This window comes from Lineus longissimus, chromosome 19 (assembly GCF_910592395.1).
Source record: "Lineus longissimus chromosome 19, tnLinLong1.2, whole genome shotgun sequence".
Taxonomy (NCBI): Eukaryota; Metazoa; Nemertea; class Pilidiophora; order Heteronemertea; family Lineidae; genus Lineus; species Lineus longissimus.
Window position 1 is genome coordinate 3091179 of NC_088326.1, and position 22525 is coordinate 3113703.

The 22525-nt window shown below is 42.6% G+C and overlaps 2 protein-coding genes across 2 annotated transcripts in view; one reads left to right on the forward strand and one right to left on the reverse strand.

Annotated features, from left to right (window-relative positions):
- Positions 1-22525, forward strand: part of LOC135502878 (solute carrier family 22 member 6-A-like) — a 25460-nt gene continuing 2935 nt past the window's right edge. The window contains exons 1-9 of the mRNA XM_064796044.1: positions 1-411; positions 10166-10338; positions 11176-11434; positions 12224-12327; positions 15988-16151; positions 16692-16863; positions 17931-18057; positions 19809-19912; positions 20196-20425. Coding sequence (XP_064652114.1) covers positions 10193-10338; positions 11176-11434; positions 12224-12327; positions 15988-16151; positions 16692-16863; positions 17931-18057; positions 19809-19912; positions 20196-20425 — 1306 coding nt within the window. The 5' untranslated portion in view covers positions 1-411; positions 10166-10192. The remainder of the gene's footprint in view (positions 412-10165; positions 10339-11175; positions 11435-12223; positions 12328-15987; positions 16152-16691; positions 16864-17930; positions 18058-19808; positions 19913-20195; positions 20426-22525) is intronic.
- LOC135503375 (octopamine receptor 1-like) lies at positions 13856-14902 on the reverse strand. Its single transcript, XM_064796934.1, has one exon. It carries the CDS (start codon positions 14900-14902, stop codon positions 13856-13858), a length of 1047 nt encoding a protein of 348 aa, XP_064653004.1.

A 22525-nucleotide genomic window follows, 5' to 3' on the forward strand; every position in this document is an offset into this window, starting at 1 on the left:
TTGGGAATAGCACCACTGCTTCTGTTGTGCTTCTGGTCGATGTGGTGAAAGCATGTAGACTTCCAATATCAGATGACAATTTTGCGAGGAGTTAAGACAAAACAGCAGGGGTGATGCTCTAGCTCAAGGACTAGGTCCCCCGTTGCATAACTTTAGTGGATGCTTCCCAGGACTAGGTTCCCCTTGATTTAGCTAACGGACGTTTCCCTTTTATAAACAACTGGAATTCCATGTTGGTGTTACTAGGTGTGTACACGTTCCTGTTGCGTGGATGTACATGTACTTAATAATTTCTTGTATGCTATTTCCCCAGGAGTAACCGGTATCTTAGAATTTAAAGCAATGGGGAATTGGTTTTAGGAACTAAAATTTCTACGGATTAGTGCAATTTGTAGGGGATCTAACATTTTTGTAAGTAATAAAATTGGAATAAGCACGTTTTTATATGCTCTCGGTCCTACCGTGAGGTGTTTCGGCACTCCGCACGTTATCTCCTACATCAAACTCGTACCACTACGGGCTGCTGCAAACCATACGGGCGGACCTTAAGCTTTCCTTCGACTCATTTTAGACCTATCTAAAATTTTATTCAAAAATTCTGACTCAACACACATTTTAACATATCTATATTGTCAAATTGCACCTCTCTAGCTGGCTTTGATTATACATTTTCTCTGCATGTAATTTTCTAAAATATCAAAACTGCATGCTTTTGCCTGGCTTTCTGCTTGGGCTTGCTTAAAATGTACTGCAAATGTAGGTTTTATAGAGAATTACATGATAAGTTTATAACGTTTCATCTACAGTGTCCCTGGTCACGCTTTCGCCTTCATTACATTCCTGCATTGGGAGGGGGTCATCCACGGACAAACCGGTGTGACAGCGGATATAGTCCCCCTGGAGTCATAGTCCGGTAGCATTGTATTTGATCAATTAAGCAGCATGATCTATTGTACCGCTAACCCTAACCAAAACATTTAGCAATGCGGGCTATTGTTACACGGACTATCAGCCCTAGGACTGCTATCCCTTGCACACCGGAACACCTCCTCGGACTGGATACAAAAATACCCTGCTGTTCATGTCGTCTTTCGAGTACGGATTGGAAGTGTTCGCGGTGGAGCACTAAGTTGAGTCCTGCTGAAAGGTTTCAGGATAGATTAAAGTTAGGATAACCAGCCGGTACCGTTGACTGGTAGACTTAAATCCCCCAAAATTTGATTTTCTAAACTTTAATAAATTACCAAGCTGCTCTCTACAATTGCCAAATCTTTCTGCTGAAAGATAGCTCTGTTAATGTACAATAGTGAAAGCATATCACATAAGCTACCACGCACAGAAAACAGAAAACGATCATCGACGTGCTATAAAAGTTTGAATGGCCATTCAACTTCATAGCATTGAAATATGCATGTAAATATCTTGAAAACCTATAATGATTATAATGGGATTCCGCGATCAATACAGCGAATAAAAGTCGGTGAAATTAAGAAGTCCTTAACCATCAACAATTTTTTAAGTGGTTTGATTGATCGATAGAACGTTTAAAACATATCAATATCATTATACGCGCGGACGGATTACTGCACATGTATGTATAGATACATGTAGCTTTCATGTGGCTTGACTGTACTGTACATTTTATGTGTACTATACGCGTACATTGTATTCCGCGCACGTGGGAGGACATGTAGGTGTTGTGTGTGCGCGTGTGTCACCAGAGTAGTATGGCCAACCGCTTTCGTTGCTTTTGATAGCCAACAACTCTTCACTGAAGAACGGCGCTGGACTTCCCTGTATTGCAATTTGATTAAATAGTAGTGGACCTCCGAATAAGATCACGATGACCCCATATATAAACGTCTAGACCCTCCAACTGGACATTCACGGTTACTCTGGGTCGCTGAGAGGGAAGGTCTGTTTTGAGCTGAAGAATCAGCAGCGTCAATTCGGACATTCAAGTAAAGATCGCCCTCTCAATAAGCCAATGTTCGTATGTAGTGGCATTATTCCGCCTAGCCCATGTCAGGGAATTCCCTTTACCTTAATTCGTACAGGGATCGCCTTTACATATTTTACTCTGTTACATACATGAACATGTACACGTAGGTAAATGTACTGCACATAGAGCAGCAACCCCGTTAGGTCATGTCGTGTCTCAGGATTCCCCAAGCGTATGGAGACCTATTCTTTCAGTCTCGTTAATTAACCGAAACCCAGAATGACTGTCTCTAGAGGCCATTCGTCTAAAGTGCATCCCTCAGAACCATAGTGACAACTTGGCATCTAGGTGGCCAGGTTGATAGTACCATTGCTAGCCACTACGCGCCGCCACATGTAGCATCACACTAAAACTGAGCTCTAAATGATTTTCGCTTGTGTTGCGAAGCAGTTTTGGACATTGCTTGCGAATTTCAGTTAAGCACACGGTTGCGTTCCGTTCTTATGTAGTTTGTTGCAGCCTAGGAATTTGTCAATGATTGTCTTTGGAGAAGTGACGGTCCCACTGGAAATCATTTTCATTCGAATTACCAACATATCTCGATGCCAAGCTTGTCCCTCTCTATTCGAGTATCCATCATGGTCAGCTATATGTTGACAAAAAAACCCTCTTAAACTCCCCAGTAATGCAACAAGTGACAACCCTAACCTCAACACGCTCAATGTGCATGTAACGACGTTGTAAAACACTGCACACAACTCGATCAATACATCGGACCAGCAAGCACTACAGTAGCACACGAGCCAGAATCCTACGGTATATTTTTATCAACAGCAAACTCTGCTGGGTTGGAGAGCACTTGAGGGAGTTGGAACCGTTTCTGGCTCATGTACAGGATTTATGAATAGTACATTCGTATGCGGTGAAACCAGTGTTTGCCCAGTAAATTCGTTCGTGGTCCTCTCTGAATAATTGTCGCATCACTTGTATATATGGCTACTTCACGTAATTTCAAATTCACATTGAGATGGTTTATATCTTGTCCGTGGCTGTCGTTATCTTGAAGGATGGCTGGGGATTTCTAAGGCTAGGTTTACATATCTAGATTTCACATTGTCACCACAAGTCACTTCCTAAGAACGGTTACATAAGATTCACGATGTCACCTGTCACTGTCGTGACATGTTTTAAGTCTGAGGCGGCCCGGAGTTTGATAGGATTCATGTTGTCACTTGTCACGGCCTTGAAAACACGATGTGTTATGAGGGTGAAAAGTGACATCGTGAATCATATGTACTCCGTTCTTTGAAAATGACTCGTTCGTTCTTCATGTCACGCAGGAAAGGTGGACACTGACAGATTACCGTGGAAAACGTTAATTCTAAACAATTAACGAACGTGGCCATGACAAGTGACACGTACTCGTAAACCAGAGCGACAGCGTGGATCATATGTAAACCCGAGCTTATTGCCATAATTAGTTTACTATCTCATCACTCACACCCGGGTCTGAATGATCCAAGTAGGGCGTATACAGACAGGCAATGATCCCCAAACGCGAGTTGTCGCTAGAGGTAGCGTTTTCCGTGAAACACACCTCCACCATGGCGTAGTCGACAGGGGAATTTTGAGGAGTTGTAGGCCGAATATTGGCAACAACTCGCCGAATCGGCGAGAACTCACCGTTCGACGAACCTTGCTTTACTTGTAAATTCTCGTCAGAACTCGTAACATCTTCAAACCTGATTAAACTGTCGTACAGCATGCTCGATGGTGTTCAGTGGTGCTGTAATGAGCGTTTGGGGTGACAAGTGGTTGTTTACTATGTCCGAAGGAGGGACGACCGGGTGATTAAGAGAGCAGGTGTTTTTCGGCGGAGGCTGACATAGCATTTTACTCTTTAAGCCGGAAATCTTTTAGGTAGTCCTATTCTGCAAAACGTCTGTAAACACAAAGGAACAAATTGCACTTCGTATCCGCGGATTCGCGTGAATGATATTTTACAACGCGGAAAGCGTTCGACCAATAACTCTCTATGTTTATTTTTCTTGTTTCCGAAGATAGGCAGAATATTAACTGGGGGCTTTTAGCGATGAGATATTGTCTTCCGGCGATACATTTCTCAGGAAATTGTCTCGATATTGTCAAAGTTTTACGACTTTCCGTTAAGGCATTAGGCATGATAAGGCAGCTGGGGTGGAATGGCAATTGGACAGATTACTAGAACAACAAATCTTCCAAGAAGTCTTACCTAGCTATATAACCACATAACCACATCACTATGTGTGGTTCTTGAGAAATTGTTTCGTCTAAAGGCATGTAGTTTTTGGAAAACCATTTCACCTGAAGACATTTCTGCTTTTCCCCTAAATTTTGTGATTTACAGATAAATACGGCTATGATAATAATGATAATGATAATAATATTGAGTTCTTACAATAGCGCTTTCCAGATTTCTTTGCTCAAAGCACTTTTGGGGTACCATCGTCCCAAAAATTGAAATCCATCTTTTGATTCAAGGCGCAACCAGAAGGCGTTCATTTCCACTCGAACCACATGAGGGGTTTTAACGCTATCGCGGGCCGCGAGTCGAACCCGAAACCTATTTATCATGAGATCCCGCTCTTCTACTGCGCTCCCGCTGCGTAACACATCGTCATGGAATCTAAACAAATTGTGGTAATTTGTATTTTGCTATTTAAAAGTACTGATACATGTGCCTCACTGTCGGTTATAAAATACAAATTGTCACATTGTATTACCAAAATGATGCCTCACTGTCAGTTCAATATAGGAAGCAGACAATACATCGCGTGTACAACACTTTTTTCAACACAGCAACCAAAGTCTTGGTTTCAGAGCTACAAATTGATGTAAACACTAGGATGCTTGTTCGCCAATATCAGTTCGTACCATTCTGTATTCATAGCCAACATACACACCCGACATGGTTCCCAAAGTCTCATCGATTCACATTAACGCACAGCGCAGTGAATGTTTCGGCAATTTAGGAGGCAGACAATTTCTCACTCTGGATCAATCCGGGAGTTTAAGTTTTACTCAATATTTGAAACACTGTCGACCACACATCCAGGGTAATGTAACACGTTTATAAAATAGATCGTCATTCATTTTGTTAATTTGTATTCTTTTAGTGACAGCTGATTCCCTTTCAAATCAAAATATACACAAATATAGCCTATGTTCGCAGTTTTTCGTGACTCGATGTTAGATGCCAAAAATACGCAAAAAGGTCCTCGCAAATTTGTCGGTCAAAAGTAAATATATCCTACGATGTTGAGGATGGTGTGCTGTTATAAGCAACCAGTTTACTATAGTGTCTTCTAAATAATAAATGAAGCAAGGTTGTTAGCATAACGTATGGGGTTTTCTCATGGGAGTTGTAAAGAAAATGAGATGGGACAGGAAAACCACCAGGCTTGTTAACCCTTGTACCCATAAACATCACTTCATACTGTCGAATCGTTAAAAGGACGCGACGAATACGTCTGCATTGGAAAAAGTAAACCCTCCTGTACGAAGTCTACCAGATTGAGCCAGACACCAAAACACGTGACATGATGGCCCAGCCACAGCATATTGGACAATTCATTACTGTTATCAGTAAAATTACAATTACAAATTGTCCCCATCGACCTCTAGCGGATATCGTTCCGCAAGTAATGGTCCACATCGTTGCCGACGATCAGGAAGATAGCGATTGATCCGTTAAGGTAATTACGCCGCGAAGTGTCCAAGGTCTGATGTTTCTCGAGGGAGATCGACAGGGATAGATATCGGTCCATTCCCGCCGTTGACACCGAGGAATTCAAATCAGGTTGGTGGGACCAGTTCAATCACCGGAGGTGCGATCGATCGGAGGGATGGAGATCTGCGCCGACTGGCTATTAACACGAAAGAGTGTTTCCCATTCCATTTGTTGAATTCTAATATATGTGTTTATTTCCTCCTAATGGAAGAAATGTTATAGGTTACAGACTACAAAAAATAAAATTCAGGTGCGAGATACAAAGTTACCATAAAAACAAAACAAAGCATTTGGGCAATTCATTCCCGTTGACACATAAACATTCGAAGATGGTATTTTTCAATCTAGTATTCGCCAATAGTCGGCTCCCGAAAGCCTATTCCCTACCCAAGACGGTCGTATCGATTGGGCGACGCAGTAAGCTCTTGAATTCTAAATTCGTCCGGCATCTCTGGCGTGGGAATCCCAAATTCAAATCCTACACACGTGAGGCTCTATTCAGGGATGTTTACCTCCAGACAATCCAATTGACAATATACCCGTCAATGCTGTCGCATTATTCTCTGGCGATATCTCTACGTATAGTTGGTTGAAGCTGAGGCTGATATATAGAAGATATTGCTCCCTACCCAATGCCATGAGCTGCCCACTTTCAGAAAGAAAGGTTAGTATTTAACTTCTGAAAAATCCTTTAATGGCTTTTTGGCCAACTCATTCACCCCATATGGGTTTTTCGGTAGAACGAAAAACCCCAATGGTGTATGTGATTGCGAATATCCTCTACGGGTTTTTCGTTTTTCGAATCACTTCACTGAAAAACCACTGCGCGGTGCCTAAAAACCATAAAGGTTTTTTTCAAGACCTCAATAAATACCTTATTTCGTTTCTAAGAGTGTTTGCTGCATCCTAAGCGACTCGTGGTCCTAATCCTGCGTCTGGAGTCTTCTTGACACTTGAAGATCAGTTGCCTGTCAGTTGATGATACTGGTGTCGCTTTTTTCCCTTGTCAATGCCTAAAAGCAACCGAATGCAGTTGATAGCAGTCCAATGCCGAACGCTGTTAGTGTTAGGTAGACGGTGACCGCAAACAACTGTATTCAGCGACAGCGCTTGTAGTCGAGTCGTTTGGGAATAGAGCACCTGCGTCCGTCACCTTCAAGCGTATCCGAACAAAGTATCTGTCCGGCCCGTTACTGAAAGAATCCGCTGGCGCTATCAATTGCACATCCTGGAATGTCAAGAAACTGAGAGTGTCCCAAGGAATACGTCACATTAAAACTTTCAAATTGATTTTGAATTGAAACTGTGTCCAATAAATCACCAAAAAAAACCAAACACCACCCACACAATATTTTTAGTGTAAAATGTGTCTTTTAATTATTTTATAGCACAAGTCACAAACCCTTCGTCGGAATTTTTTCGGGGAACACTGTCTACTGTTACACCGGAAAGCCTTCTCACTAATTTCTCTCAGCTGGCACTTTTACCGGAAGCTAACTGATAGCATCGTTCAATAGCATTCCGCGAAGATGACGTCACTGCAGCTGCTGCCCTCTATTTCCCAATCGCTGAATTACAGGCAATGTCGGACAAACATGCGGTTTCGTAATGGCTTCAGGTTTTCTAACTAGGGCAGTTAGGATCAATCTGGCACATGTCCGAGTGTTGGAAATACTACATAATTGTTCTGAATATTTCTCTCTCTGACTCTATGGTATCATTCATGCTAAAAACAATGCAGGGTCAAAGATAATTGACTTTGAAATAAGCTCAAATGCGTAGAAATAAGTGTCCATGTCCGACTGTCACGTGACTAAAACGTCATCAATATCTTATTCAAATGACCTTGTGAGCTATAAAAAGTAACTTCGCGGAATGCTATTCATTAAATTAACGCCAATTATATACATGTAGCTATGTTCGCGATGACAATAGCATGGAAGCTGTTGCTGATGCTTTAATACAAAACACACTGATCTATTGAATGACGAGTTCCCGTTTCAATTTACATACAGATTGATTAAACCATTAAATCGTCCCATTATACGAGGAGAAGGCTCGGCGTACAGGCGAAAAACACATGATGGTGTCAGTGTATCCGGGCTTTAAAGATTTATGGCAACACATTGAAGTAATTACATTGTAAAGTTAATAATGTCTGCTGTAAATGGCGTATCACACCGGAGCTGTAATCCCAGATGTTTGACTTCAATACGATTCTGGTCCATCGCGGGTTAACCTGAATTTTGCAATTTGACTGTCCTGTCATTGGCTAAAAGTTACCGTTGGGGCTTAAAGTGGTAGATTTGCGACATATACATGTACATGTAGTGTGATGTCTATGGCGCTAAATCAACGATAAAGTCATTGTCCAATTAGTTGCATCACATCTTCTGGAAAATCAATGCATGGTATACTTATGTGCATTGCTGCAATCAGATTCTATGTAAACATTGACCGAGCAAGCACTCGAGCGAAAGTAGTTTCGAGGCCAAAATTGATAATTTTCTGTTACACGGTAATCTTTTACATTACGTCTATTTGCCATTACGGTTAAGACCGGTCGACCCCCATGAAAGCTATTTCGTGGGGGGGTCGATGTTATCAACGTTTTCCTGATAACCCTTTGATAAGACTGGAGCAGAATGGGAATTTAGGCCTAGGTGTGACCGGGCATTGTTTAAAGACAATAGAGCGCGTATTGTGCTAGGCCTGAATTCTTTTAACTGCGAGGTAAGAAGCAAGATATTAGCGCAATGTAACTTTCTTGCTTCAAATGATCGGTCAGTGTGTGAACAAACGAGGATGGTTTCACGCACCAAACTAAATTATATACCAGAACAACAGACCAGACCGCTCTGCGTCATCAAGACTAGACGCGTCGTTTGAATACATATAGAATACATAATATAGATAATAGACTTGGTTTGAATGTCCATGTTTACTTGTACGGTGGCTGGGAAAGGATATCACATGATTTTATTAACATTAGAAAAAAACTAGATAGTATCTCGATCATCGATCGACTTTTTTATCTCGGGCGATTGACATACAATAAGTCGATCGCCGGAGATATTCATCTCGATCGGCCGAGATAATGGGTGATATGAATAAACACTAGTAAATGCTTTTACTTCTATTTTGTACAGAAATGCCTAGTGTAAATGTACGTGAAGTTTTAAGTAAAAGCATTTCCTAGTCTTTATTCATATCACCCAATATCTCCATCCATTTCTTTCATGTAAATATAATCTGCTGCGAATTTCTCGCAGAATTCTTAACATAAATTTACAATACGCACTCAGGTAACTACGGAGAGAGAAACATGGCGATTTTATTGGATAAAGAGCAATTTGGGAACAAACTACTGCATAAATCAAAGACTCTGTACGAACTGCTCTGGTGCTTTTTTTCGGAATGACGAGGTGTAGGAACACCATTTTAACCTGATAGCTCATTTTTACAACTTAGCTACAAACTCATCCGAAATTCACAACACTTACCAAGATAACGCGACAAGCGCCTAACATGATGAAATAATAAAGTAGGTCTTTGAACGGATTGGGCGTTTTAGAGTGTTATGTCGATAATGATGAACTTGGCAAAAAAATGTAATTTGCTAAGTAATCTCGACGCATTACATGCTACTCTCTAAAGGACGATGTGAACGGGTATAACACGGATATTGCTCTTGTTGTTAATCAGTCAAAATGCTTTAGCAACATCATCAGAAATTCACGACGCGTTCTCTAAGACGCTGCAAGATTAACACGAAGAACTAATGAAGAGGCTTTGCCTTGTATCTTCAGCTAATAGTCCCATTGGGTGGAAGGCCATTTACGTGGACGGGATACTGGAGAACACGGGGTGTGTTACCGTTATCTGGTCCCCATGCTAATTCACATCCTCAGGATGCTATTTCAAAAAACCCTTCTTCCGAATTTCAACCTTTATTTCTTCAGCTAATAGTCCCCCCGGATAAGAGGCTATTAAGGGGCATGGATCGCGACACTGAAGGATACGGGATGGAGCGTTACAAGCCGGATGCGATGTTACTAAAAACCGCCCACTTATCTCAGCATAAATTAATGATAGTGTTGAGAAAGCACTGTAGATAGCGTTTGCGAAAAACAACCTTGTCAGGCAAGGGGGCAGATGACGTCATTGAAGTATTAGCCATTCCGTTGTTTTCGCACGTAAGACGTCTCAAGTGTGTCTTAATCGCGTGGGCTGAAAGCAAAATTACGAGGCGAGCGAAAAATGAACACGGCATCTGGTATCGCAAAAATACATGAAAAATGCCCTTGAACATTTCCACATCATCTCTGAAGAGAATTAAGTGATAGCATATTTTTGCTCGCGTATGTGTTATTGCTTAATAGCCTCTACGCACCTAACCTCAGGATGCTAAATTCACAAACCCTTCACACGAATTTCGCCCTTTATATCTTCAGCTGAAAGCGCCCCCTGGATGAGAGGCCATGAACGTGGACGGAGTTCTGAAGGAGGCGGGAGGATATGGGCGCTACCAGTCCTACATGCTGATACTGATGGGGATTTGTGTTCTGCCCTGCTCACTCTACGACTACTCATTCGTCTTTATAAGCGGGCTACATCAAGATTATTGGCAAGTATCATGATAATAATCCCCGATTAACTGTTACCAGATCGTTCAATAATTGATCATTGATCAGTTTTTAACCCTTGTCGGTTTTACTACAAAGTTCATTCCTATGCTGCAAATTGAATAAATTTACGCAGAACAGAAAATCAGCAGCTTGGCTAGGCACTGTATCACCGACAGGGGAAACACTACAGCCCGTAGCACACTAGCCGCCAACTTCGGCGTTCATAGGCGTTTTTTGCCGCAAGAGTCCTGAACGCCTGAAAAATCCCTAGTCTGCTACGAACGGCGTCGGCGAACGCGACTTGCCGCCACTTGCCGCAACTAAACGCCAAATATCTAACATGTTTGATTTTTGACGCGTGTCGCCGCGTTTGAACGCAAGAAGAAGCCAGGTGTGCTACGGATTGCCGCCTGAATTGGCGTCGGTGGCGAGGCGATGGCCAATCACTATGCGTCTTGATGTCACATGATTACAAAATGGCAGCCTTAAGTGGCGGAAAAGACGCTACTGGACGCCGATTCTCGGCAGGTGTGCTCTGACCGGGATCCACTGGCCGCTAACTTCGGCGTCGAGAGGCGTCAGCTGAACCCTTCTTGTCGCCAAAGTTGGCGGCTAGTGTGCTGCGGGCTTACACACTTAAAACATTTCAGGGCCGTGTTCAACTTATTGGTCCAAGGGGGGGGGGGGGTGGGTGTGGATGGAACACCACTTTTCGTCTGTCCAAAATCGGCATGAAAAACACGTTTCCTTGGAGACAACTGGGGTCGGTGCATAGTAATAGTTTCACCATTTAGCGTGGTACTCCTGGTGACTTGAATTACCTTAACTACCTTTAGGTGCTACACAGAGGAACTACAGAATGTCAGTCGATGGGAGCAATGGTGGCTGAGCATACCGAATTGGACAGACTTCAGGGACGTGGAACACCATAGCAAATGCATGAAATTCGCAGACATGAACTTCTCCCATGTCAATTTTTCGATAGTTTACGATAGCTTCAATCGGACTGCTTTAGAGGAACGTCACCAAAGGACTGCTGCGTGTGATAAGTGGACGTTCGATTTAAGTTCCTTCAATCACACGCTTCTAACTGAGGTAAGTCTGTTACGATAGCGAATTTCTTTTACATCATTACGTTATTCATTGCCCCTTACCCCGCAGTCAAAAGAATTGAGGCCTAGCGGTCTATTGTCTTCATACAAAGCCTATTTTATCAAAGCGTTATCAGGGCAAATCGTGATAATATCGGCCCCACAAAACAACTTTCATGAGGGTCGATATGAATGGAACAGCTATTTTAAAATGGCGATAACAGCGCGACATGCAAATACACATGTAATGAAAACAAAAGAACGGAAATTGAGTGTGTTATAGTAAACGGCAAATTGTTGATTAAACTCTAAGCATTTTTTGTCTTAAAAATCCCGGTACACATCTCACCGGTTCTTAGGTCTCTTCACTGGCTCCCGGTGAAGCAGCGTGTCATTTTCAAGGTCCTCCTGATGTGTTTCAAGGTAGTCCGGGGTTATGCACCTGCATACCTGAGCCTCAAACATGTTGAGAGGCAGCGTGTCACCAGGTCATCTAATGACACGTCATTGGCGTGTATGCGGATAAAGACAGGATTCGGTGACCGCTGCTTCTCATCATGTGGTCCCCGGTTGTGGAATGCCCTACCGGAGCACATCAGGGGGGCGGACGCGCTGCTTGCTTTTAAACGACTCCTAAAATCCTGGCTTTTCGAGGAAGCATTTCTTGGTGGGGAGGTAGCGCCTTGAGCAGGTTTACCTGGACATTGTTGATTGATTGATTGATTGATACTTTCCACTAGGATCCCCCAATTTTACAAGTTTTGAAAATATCGAAACTTCTACTTCTTTGCAGTATGCTCTTACGTGCGACAAACAGTACATCCTGGTGCTGATAGACCGTCTCTACATATTCGGTCAAATGGTAGGCGGGCTCACATTTGGCCTTTTCGCAGACAAGTAGGTACTTTCCTCAAGTATTCCACGTAGCCTTAGTCCCGTTTTGATATCGTGGTGGCTTTCGTGTAGCGCTTTTCAATGACCAGTGTCTGTGTCAAAGTACTTTACAAAAACTGTCTCCAGTGACATTGGGTTTACATAGAGTTTACGCAGTATGTCACTTGTAACGTGTCACTTCGAACGAACATGTCATTTCCAAAGTGCAGGCTACATAAGAATCACGATGTCACTTTTTACCCATTTGTCATGTCATGACATTATTTCAAACTGTCGTCACTTTAATAACGAACATGCTCATGACAAATACCTGAAATGGCATGTGAAACGTAAAAAGCGACAAGAGACACTTTGACATGTTTAAGTAAGATTACTGAGAAAAGCAGTCAAATTGTGCAGAGCAGCACAGCATTTGCTGTAACGTCCAAATGCACCAAAAGCTAACGGCAGTTCTTCTAACGTGTACCCGTGTACAAACTCTATGTAAACCCATCCTCATGGACTACAGAACTGACTATACTCTCTGTTAATGAAGCCCTCATGGAGTGCAGAAGTGCCCTGGAAAAGCTACCACTGCGCTAATAGGGTAAGATAACTGATAAAAGCAGCCGCATATTGAGCCGAGCAGTGCAGCATTTGCTGTGACGTCCAAATGCAGCAAACTCTAACGTGTACATGTAAACTTCATGTAAACCCATCCTCATGACTGCAGATGAGACTAGAAAAAGCAACAAGGTGCTTTTGAGTACTGAGAATACCAGCCGTATTGAGCCGGACGGAGGAATCTGGTGCTGTAACACACACATGAGGTTGTAATACAAACACTAACTACAAAAATCTATCCTGGCTCATCTCCAACCAGGGTTCGATCCAACATTACGGACATGCTGCGGTCTCTAGAAAAGCCGATAATTTGGTAATAACTTATTATTGCCGCGCTGTGTGGGGTTCGTGTACGGAGTTTTCCACTCTCTTCATAGTCCATCATTGCTAGAAGCCCGTGACCAGGGATGTGGGTCTTCTTCTTCATCAGCGTTCGCTCTGCCCTTTGAGGTGTTCTCCAGGGAGTATTCCTCCTCCGAAGCGAGATGATTGTTTTACGTGCAACTACGGTTGGGCGCCAGTTGGCTATATTGGCCTAGTGATCCGTTTTTGGCCAGAGGTAGACTCCACGCAAGCTATACATGTTTCTCACTTGGTGGGGTCTTTTGTTTGCTCTGGTATAGACGTCAGATACAAGGCTAGGAACCTTTGGTTTTACGTCTGATGCGAAGGACTGTGAAACGCCTGGAATTTTCGTTTCTCTTCCTGGCTCTTCACAGTCAGATGTATGAGGATGTTGAAGCAGTGGTATTACATGTAGTTGCGGATCGATTTATAAACTACATGTATCATGCTAACACGAGCAGAACACGGAGTCATACATAACGGAGTTGAAGGCATTGTTTACATGGAGTCCAATCGCGGGGTCTCACTACTCGCGATCACTGATGAGCGAGATGATGAAAAGCCCCACCTCACAATGAAAAAGTTATAAAACAGCCATCAGTTCACTTGACGATTGCGTCATTGAAATTGCAATGTCTGAAGTGTTCGCGACGGAAACTGTACTGCTTCGACGCGTCTTAAAAAGTTTTCGAAACGCCCAACGAAAGTCTTGATTTCTGTAAGTGTAGATCAGGGGGTTTAAGGCAGACGACAACAGGATCAGAGTATATCCTAAACTGTCCAGGATGACCAAAGTTGCATTGTAACCATGGTTGCAAATAATGACCGCCATAATGCAAAATCCCGTTCCCCAGCAGAGTAGGAAAATGACAGCCATTATGCAGAGCAATTTTGCTGCTTTTAAATCCCTGATTACACTTGGTTTATGTCCTCCTGCGTGCTTAATCCTGTCTTCCCTAACAATCCTCAGAAAGTGTGCCTTCGCCACCAGAAAAATATAAACATATATTCCAAGCGTGACACACGATGCAACGCACAAAATGGCCGCGCAGGAAACGACCTGCACTTCCGACATGACGTACAATGGGAAACACCCAGTTCTCCTATCCCATTGGTTAACGCCAAACAGAGGCAAACACGAAGTAACCAATAGCAGAAACGCTACTGTTGCTTTTACAGTCAAGATGCTTTTGGTTCTCACGATCTTCGGGTACCGATACGGCCAACCGATTGCAATTAGCCTGTCCAAAGCTATGAACAACAGGTCGAAAACGGACAACCCAATGCAGAAGCTTATGATGGAAATGTTAACTAGGCAAGCGTACTTCTTTCGGAAGAAGATATGTCCATGGACTTCAGCTATACCGAATATCGAACTGAGACCGAAAAGTATGTCTGCCAACGCTAGACTTGCGAGAAAGAAGTTGGTTTTTTGGGCGCGTATTCTCCGGAATCGGCCGAATGAAATCACAACCAGACTGTTTCCAAAGAGGATGCATAAGATTAGGATGCATTGTAGGAGGATCAAGATGGACGTACCGATCGGGGTGTATGATGCAGTTATCGTTCGCCATGGGCTGATTGTGACACTTGGCATTTGGTCTCCATATCGAGTTATGTTATAATCCATCTTGATTGCGATTGTTTTGCAACATCAGCTGCGGTCCACAAATCGTTCTCATGTTGTCAAAGACGAAATATAACAGGATGGAGATGTTCGAGTTTGCACTCTCGTCATATTGGCACTCGAGTTAATGATATGAGGTCTTCAACACAGTGTTTACAGTGTCTCCTCCTCTAACACTGAAAACACAGCACATTTTCTCGATATTAAAAAATAAACGATATCTCTTTTGATTCTGATCAGATAACCTCTTTCGTCACACTTAACCGCTTGCTGTTTGTAGACTGTTGAGACAACGTGATGGCTGTGAGAATACACAAATGTGACCCACTGACTTGAAACGAATTGACGGTCGTTATTCACAATTTGACGATAGTAATTCACAATTTTAATTGCGAATTACAACCGTCAATTGTTAAAAAATAACGTAGACATATGACAAATTCACGCACCTCCAATAACATGTAAATAAAAAAATTTAAGTACTGGTATACGTTAAGCTTAGGATTGGTTTTGGTGCTTTGGTGGCCGCTCTCTTCATACTGTTATCAGACAAGCAAGTATTGCCGTCTGCCATCAAAACCATTGCCAACACGAATGTGCCATCTCCACGCAAAGTACCACCACGATATTGATACAGTCACATCTATAAATTGTGTTTTATCGCCAACGCTTTTCCCCAGCGCTGGTAATCAAATTCGTACTGTGAACCTAATACGTGTATTGTTTTAACACTTCGGGTGATAAATTGTTGCTATGATGACCAGTGTTAGACTAATAGTTCATCGATCCGACTACCAATACGAGAAATGGTGCGGCCGGACAAAGGCAGGTTTTTTTAGCAAATGATATATCATCATTTGATGGGAACTACATAATTGGACTTCTTTAGGCGATGATCAGAATGTGATTCGGTGATAATCATATTTCTCGGTCGTGCAAGCGTAAATATTTCGATGTACTGAGAAAGACCCCTATCGGCCACTTCGTGTAACTTCATCTGACCTACCTGTGATTTCTGCTCAATGAGAAAACTGGCGCACTCGCATAGCCAAGGAACGACACTGAAATTCTTTTCTGATTCCTTTCAGATTCGGTCGCCAGAAGGCGCTGGTGAGCGCCCTGGGGTTCAGAGCCTTAGCTGGTAATATAGCGACCATATTATGCAAATTTAGTAATCTTCATGGTTTCATCATCTTCCGCTTCCTGACTGGCGCTGGTGTCAGTGCCGTCTACGTCACAGTTTACATTTTGTGTAAGTATCAGAGACAAGACCACTAATGAATATTCATAGGTTGGAGGGTCCAGGCCTATCTATTAGACGAGTGCATGTTTTTTACTCTCAAGTACATATTTGGAGAGGTATTGAAAAAATATTTGTTGTGGCAAGTCTACAGATATAAAGAAATTATTTGATGAAAAAATTAATTTCGAATTTTGCTAATTGGGTAATAGGGGGCGTGTTTTGAGTTTTTTCTGCCAGTTGGCTGAAAAGAGTGGAAATATCAAAGTCTGTCTAATTTGTCGATTAAAAAAAAATTTCCGTGGTCAATCACCATTTTATTTTTCACCATTTACTTGCCCGACTGTCCGGAATAACATAATCTAAATTTCAGATTCACAACACCACGCGTTCTTTGATGCGTCGCGGTCAAACATTGACAATTTAACTGCTAAAAGGCTTAAAAAATCAATTGTGGTCTTGTCTCATCAGCAAACAGTATAGATTGTCAGGCACTTTCTTTTTGTCCCTTTTGAAATAGATAGCAAAATGAAAATCTGTTGTTCGTTTTAGGTCTTGAAATCCGTCCCTCAAGGTACCTGCCGTCTAAGGGAGGGATCAGCATTCATTCCTACTATGCGATAGGGACAATTGTCTTCACATCAGTATGCTACATGGTACAGGATCACTTCACTGTTCAACTGTTAGCTGGGATCGCCACTATACCACCGTTATTCCTGTGCTGGTAAGTGACTGGCCTAATTCCGTTCCTGTTCTGGTAAGTGACTGGCCTATATCTAGTCTCAGACATCTCATCAATGGAAGAGCATGGCCCTCGGACGAGGATGAGAAAGACCACCGGACTGGGTTCTATGGGACGCTTTATTCATTGTGCCCTTGTGGATTGCATCTTTACCTCTTTACATGTACAAGCAATCAGTGCCAGACAGTACATAAAAGATCCGACAAAAGCGTCGGCATATAAAAAAAGAATTTTGATGGAAATTATAGGCCGTTGACAAACTCTTATCTCAAAAAGAAGGTCTAGGAGTGTTTGACATCTAAATTGTAATTTAGTTACCTGTCTATTTTAATCTATTTTTCGTGTTTTTTTGAAAAAATGTCTTGTTATCAATCATTCATGACGTTTATCAGGCGCGGATCCAAGCGGGTGCACCAGACGCACGGCTCCTAATTGATGTAAACTTTTTTAATTGACCACTCACGAAATTTTGGAACACACCTGTCCATTCGCCATTGCTGACACCATTGGCGCCAAAGACTATTTCTTTTGACCCTGTTGACCTCGCTTCTAATAACATTTTTGAGAAAGCCATTCAAACATTAAAATCAACTACGAACATTATCTTTTATATCACCGCGATATATATATACGATATATCAAGAAAAATCTGTCGCAATATTGAATTATACGATTAGCTGGAACTATTTGTACCGAATTACTCTTCCGCCAGCCTGACCTCGTCACAATCATGGCGCTTTTTCAATATTGCGTCCAGCTGAACAACTAAAATCCTGGATTACTATTGAAACCTTGATGGCCTCGGCGGTTAGACGGTTGCACTGTGCATTGGATGGTCATCATGGGTTCGAATCCCGGCGAATCTTTTTTTTCGTGTTTTTTGAATTTTATTTTTTGTATTACTCATACATTGTATGTTTATCAGGCGCGGATCCAAGCGGGTGCAGCAGACGCACGGCTCATTATAGGTGCTCCATCCAATTGGCGCCATAAGGTGAGGCCTTTCCTTCAGGACACATCTTAAAATGCACCAAAACTCGTTCTTTCAGGATTTTCCCGGAGTCACCCCGGTGGATGGACGTGAAACGAAAATACGACGGGTTTAGCAACCTCATAGAGAAGATAGCCAGATTTAACAAGAGGTCGGTTAGAGAGGAAGATCTTGTTTTGGCAACAGTAGGTATCATCTTCGTCGTTCGATATTGGTCACAGTTATGCAGCAGCCTCAATGTTCCATCGGCCCACCCATGGATGGAGAAGCACCACCACAGATCCATGGATGGAACGCATGGACGTATCTACCACGGGCCATCATAGAATCTATGATGGGATCCGTATGTAAAACGTGCTGAAGTGATATTCTAAAATACCTTGGTACCGTAAAGTCAACTTTTAAATGGAAAATGCATAAGCCTCGTTCTGAGAGCGGAGTGTTTTGGACACGCAACCAAGATGCTCTACCAAAGTTCCCTCGGGTTGCACTAAAATGTGGAACCATGCACACGTCACGTCAATGGAATTTCAGCTCACTTCAGAAGTTTGAGGCTCTCAAAACACTGCTTCAAACACAAATCAGTCAAGGAAGCATCAACCACCCTAAGTTTTTTAATGAGCACTACACATATTTGCCGAGAAAAACGCTCCAAATAGCCCATTTGCGCGGATTTTAGCATCACTTGAGCGAGCCGATGCGGACTTCCTATGCGCGCTGTACAAAATGTACATGTCTCATATTCTGTAACGTTGCCGTAACATAATGTAAACAATGGCGCTACCGGCGCTCCGGCCGGGCCGGCGATGGATGGAATTTGCCAAATTCGCACATATTCAAGTTATTTTCGTGGCCTATCTTTTTAAGTTTGAGTTATTTTAGAATAGAATTCTAAAATACCTTGGTACCGTAAAGTCAACTTTTAAATGGAAAATGCATAAGCCTCGTTCTGAGAGTGGAGTGTTTTGGACACGCAACCAAGATGCTCTACCAAAGTTCCCTCGGGTTGCACTAAAATGTGGAACCATGCACACAGCTCACTTCAGAAGTTTGAGGCTCTCAAAACACTGCTTCAAACACAAATCAGCCAAGGAAGCATCAACCACCCTAAGTTTTTTAATGAGCACTACACATATTTGCTGAGAAAAACGCTCCAAATAGCCCATTTGCGCGGATTTTAGCGTCACTTGAGCGAGCCGATCCGGACTTCCTATACGGGCTGCCGTAACATAATGTAAACAACGGCGCTACCGGCGCTCCGGGCAGGCGATGGATGGAATTTGCCAAATTCGCACATATTCAAGTTATTTCGTGGCCTATCTTTTTAAGTTTGAGGTATTTTAGAATAGAAATTGAACCCTCGGCTTCGGACCTTGGTTGAGTTACCAAGACACTCTCGGGTGGAGCTAAAATTTCGTCCAAACCCTCGCCTGTCGGCTCGGGTTTGGACTGTATTTTAGCTCCACCCTCGAGTGTCTTGGTAACTCAACCAAGGTCCTCCGCCTCGGGTTCAATTCCTTAAATTGAACCCTCGGCTTCGGACCTTGGTTGAGTTACCAAGACACTCTCGGGTGGAGCTAAAATTTCGTCCAAACCCTCGCCTGTCGGCTCGGGTTTGGACTGTATTTTAGCTCCACCCTCGAGTGTCTTGGTAACTCAACCAAGGTCCTCCGCCTCGGGTTCAATTCCTTAAATCATCATGAGATCCATCCATGGGCCTATCAAAGATCCATGCATGGACACTTTTGCCTGTGTATGAGTAATGCTATATCAATTAATGAGGTATTTTGATATTTTCACACTTTCTTTCTTCAATCAATGAGATATTTTGATATTTTGAACCTTTCTTTCTTCAATTATTGAGATATTTTGAACCTTTCTTTCTTCAGTTAATGAGGTATTTTGATATTTTTACCCTTTCTTTCTTCTAATGAAGGAGGGTAGTATTCTCGAGAACAACGTCATGGCCAACCTTAAAGTCCGACAACTCTTCCGTTCAAAAACACTCAAACGGATTACGGGATTCTCCACCTTCATTTTGTAAGTAAACATGCTGTTGTTTCTTGCTACAGAAGAATTGGAAGTTGCCGTGTTGATCAAGATGAACAATATCAGTAAGAAAGTACGCCGAGTCCCGAAGCAGATAGACGCGGTAGTCGCAAGACTTGGTTAGACCTGCACGTCTTCACTGCGAGTTGAGAAGACTCTTTCACCAGTCTCCGCCGCCTGCGGAGTGTAGGGCCGAGGTTACCTAGACTACGAGGCAAAATAACAACGCCATGTGAAATAGACTATAATTCACGTATTTGTCATTTTCTTCCAGTTTTGCCATTGGCATGTGCCACGAAAACATCTTCCAGCGAAACTTCATGATGCCGCACGGTATTTTTCTCTCGATGGCCCTGGACGGGGTGGTGCACTATATGAGCCTCTTCATCACTACTGCCCTCATGAATCCGAACAGCGTCAAGAAGCGATGGACTCTATGCTGGAGCCTAACTTTAGGATCCACCGGGCTTTTACTGCTGGTACCTTTTATGAGGAAAACGGCGGGTAGGTTCAGCTCGGTGGCGAAATGTCCTATTAGCGGGGTGCCATTGGGCAACTGCCCACCAGGCGTCTCCAAAAACGTGTTTTTATTTCAGATCTGTCCCTTCAGCGTCAAGAAGCGATGGACTCCATGCTGGAGCCTGATTCTAGATCCACCGGGCTTTTACTCCTGGTGCCTTTCATGAGGAAGACGGCGGGTATAGGTTAAAAGGACTCTATATCGGCAGCAGCCATGTAGGAAAGATAAAATTACACAAAGTGGCCAATAGAGGTCTCTCCCATATCAAAGTACGTCATAACTATTCACGCTCGTACGAGGAATATATATTTAGTGGTGATTCAGACATGGCCCGGTGCCCGTACTGTACATGTTAGTCACCCGAAGATGGCCAATTTAACCAAGAAGAACGGACGCAAAAATATTTATTTTTACAGTAAAGTTAAATAAGGTACTTTATCATAATCTGATTCTGTCAAGGAATACTTATCGATGCAACTATTTTTTCTTGTTGTTATCGAACAAAAGGATTACAAGAAGAGGACACACATCCTTGGGATTTCGGATACAGTATGATTTCATAAAATTAAGCACGTTTCTCACGTAACAAGCGCACAGAGCTCTAGTTTATCAAATAGCCAGGCAATAGAAAAAAACTCCTGCGCGTTGTCCTGAGGCACTCAACCATAACTGCTACTACAACCAATCAGCAGGCTCTTTTTCGATGTTTACTCAATTTGACGAAAAATGGCCCTGTTCGCTAACAAGCCATTTAGGGAAGACTTGAGGAATTTGTCAGTATTTCGCTTGAAATGGTTCGTTCTTGGCCTTGCCTTGTCCGATTCTAGCCAATAGGTGTTTTAGATATTTTGGACTCTGTGAGATCACCAAAGAGCAGAGCGCCATTTGTTCGTGAAACGGAGTATGAAATGAAAGAAATGCATAATGCATAATTAGTTATAATGACATTAGTTATAATGACATTAGTTATAATGACATTAGTTATAATGCTTAGGCGAGTTCGCTTCTAGGCCCAGAAATGCATAGTTAGTTGTGCAATGGCATTAGTTGATATGTTAAAATTGCTTAGGCGAGTTCGCGCGTAGCACATCTACGACGCACAGTTCTCGGATAAGTTAGCCTACACCAACAGTTTAAAGGCCATATATCAAGGTTTTTTGCCATTTTCTGCTGTAAGACGATTTCAAAAGTGTACCTAACACTTTATACAATACAGAAAACCAAATGCAATTAGCTCCATCCATTTTGAAGATATAGCCAATTATGTGTTTGACAACTTGATTACCTCATCAGGCTAGCAACTGGCTTGTTAGAGCCAGGCGGCGGGTTCAGCAAAAGTTGTGATGTAGATCAGGTTATCTGTACATGTCATGCAATCATAAAATCAGGAGGGCCTTAATTAATTATGCACACCTGGAAGTAATGTGTTTCATTCACTATGGTGTATTGTGTGGCTCCGAATTGTGTCAAGGATAGCACAAAGAACAATCGAATGACGGATGGGACCCATTTTCATGAATTTCCAAAGCCAGTTGAACGAGAGAGGAGGAAGCTGTGGATTCGGAAGTGCAAACGTTTGGAGTGTTGGAAGCCTGGGCCTTCGGCCAAACTTTGCAGTGATCACTTTATCGATACGGATTATCACATGAAGCCGGATATCTGCATCCAACTGAATATTAAATGCCACTTGTTAAAAACAGCTGTTCCAACCATGTCAATTGCATTTAATGCCCGAGGCTGCTGAGGTCGGTTGTTATACATAATGTGTAGGCCCTATTGGGGCCTGTGATACGGCATAGTGTATTCTTGTGTTCCAGCCATAGCAAGGTGACAGCGACACAGGTCAGTGTCAGTGACAGCCACTGTCAATGACAGATTATTGTCATCTGACATCTAGGCCTATCTAACGTTGCACGGCATTATATCGTCACGTCAAGATGATTGTGCATAATACCGTCACTTTTCAATAGTAGTTCAGCGTCATGACATAACTGGCGATACAACACTGACGAGGCGAAACAATATTGTGCAACATTAGTCTGTTCAAAAATCATACATGTTATGCATCTGCAACCGTCTATCAA

Coding starts and splice junctions, on each gene's coding strand:
- LOC135503375 (XM_064796934.1), bottom strand. CDS start 14,902: ATGGATTATAACATAACTCGATATGGAGACCAAATGCCAAGTGTCACA.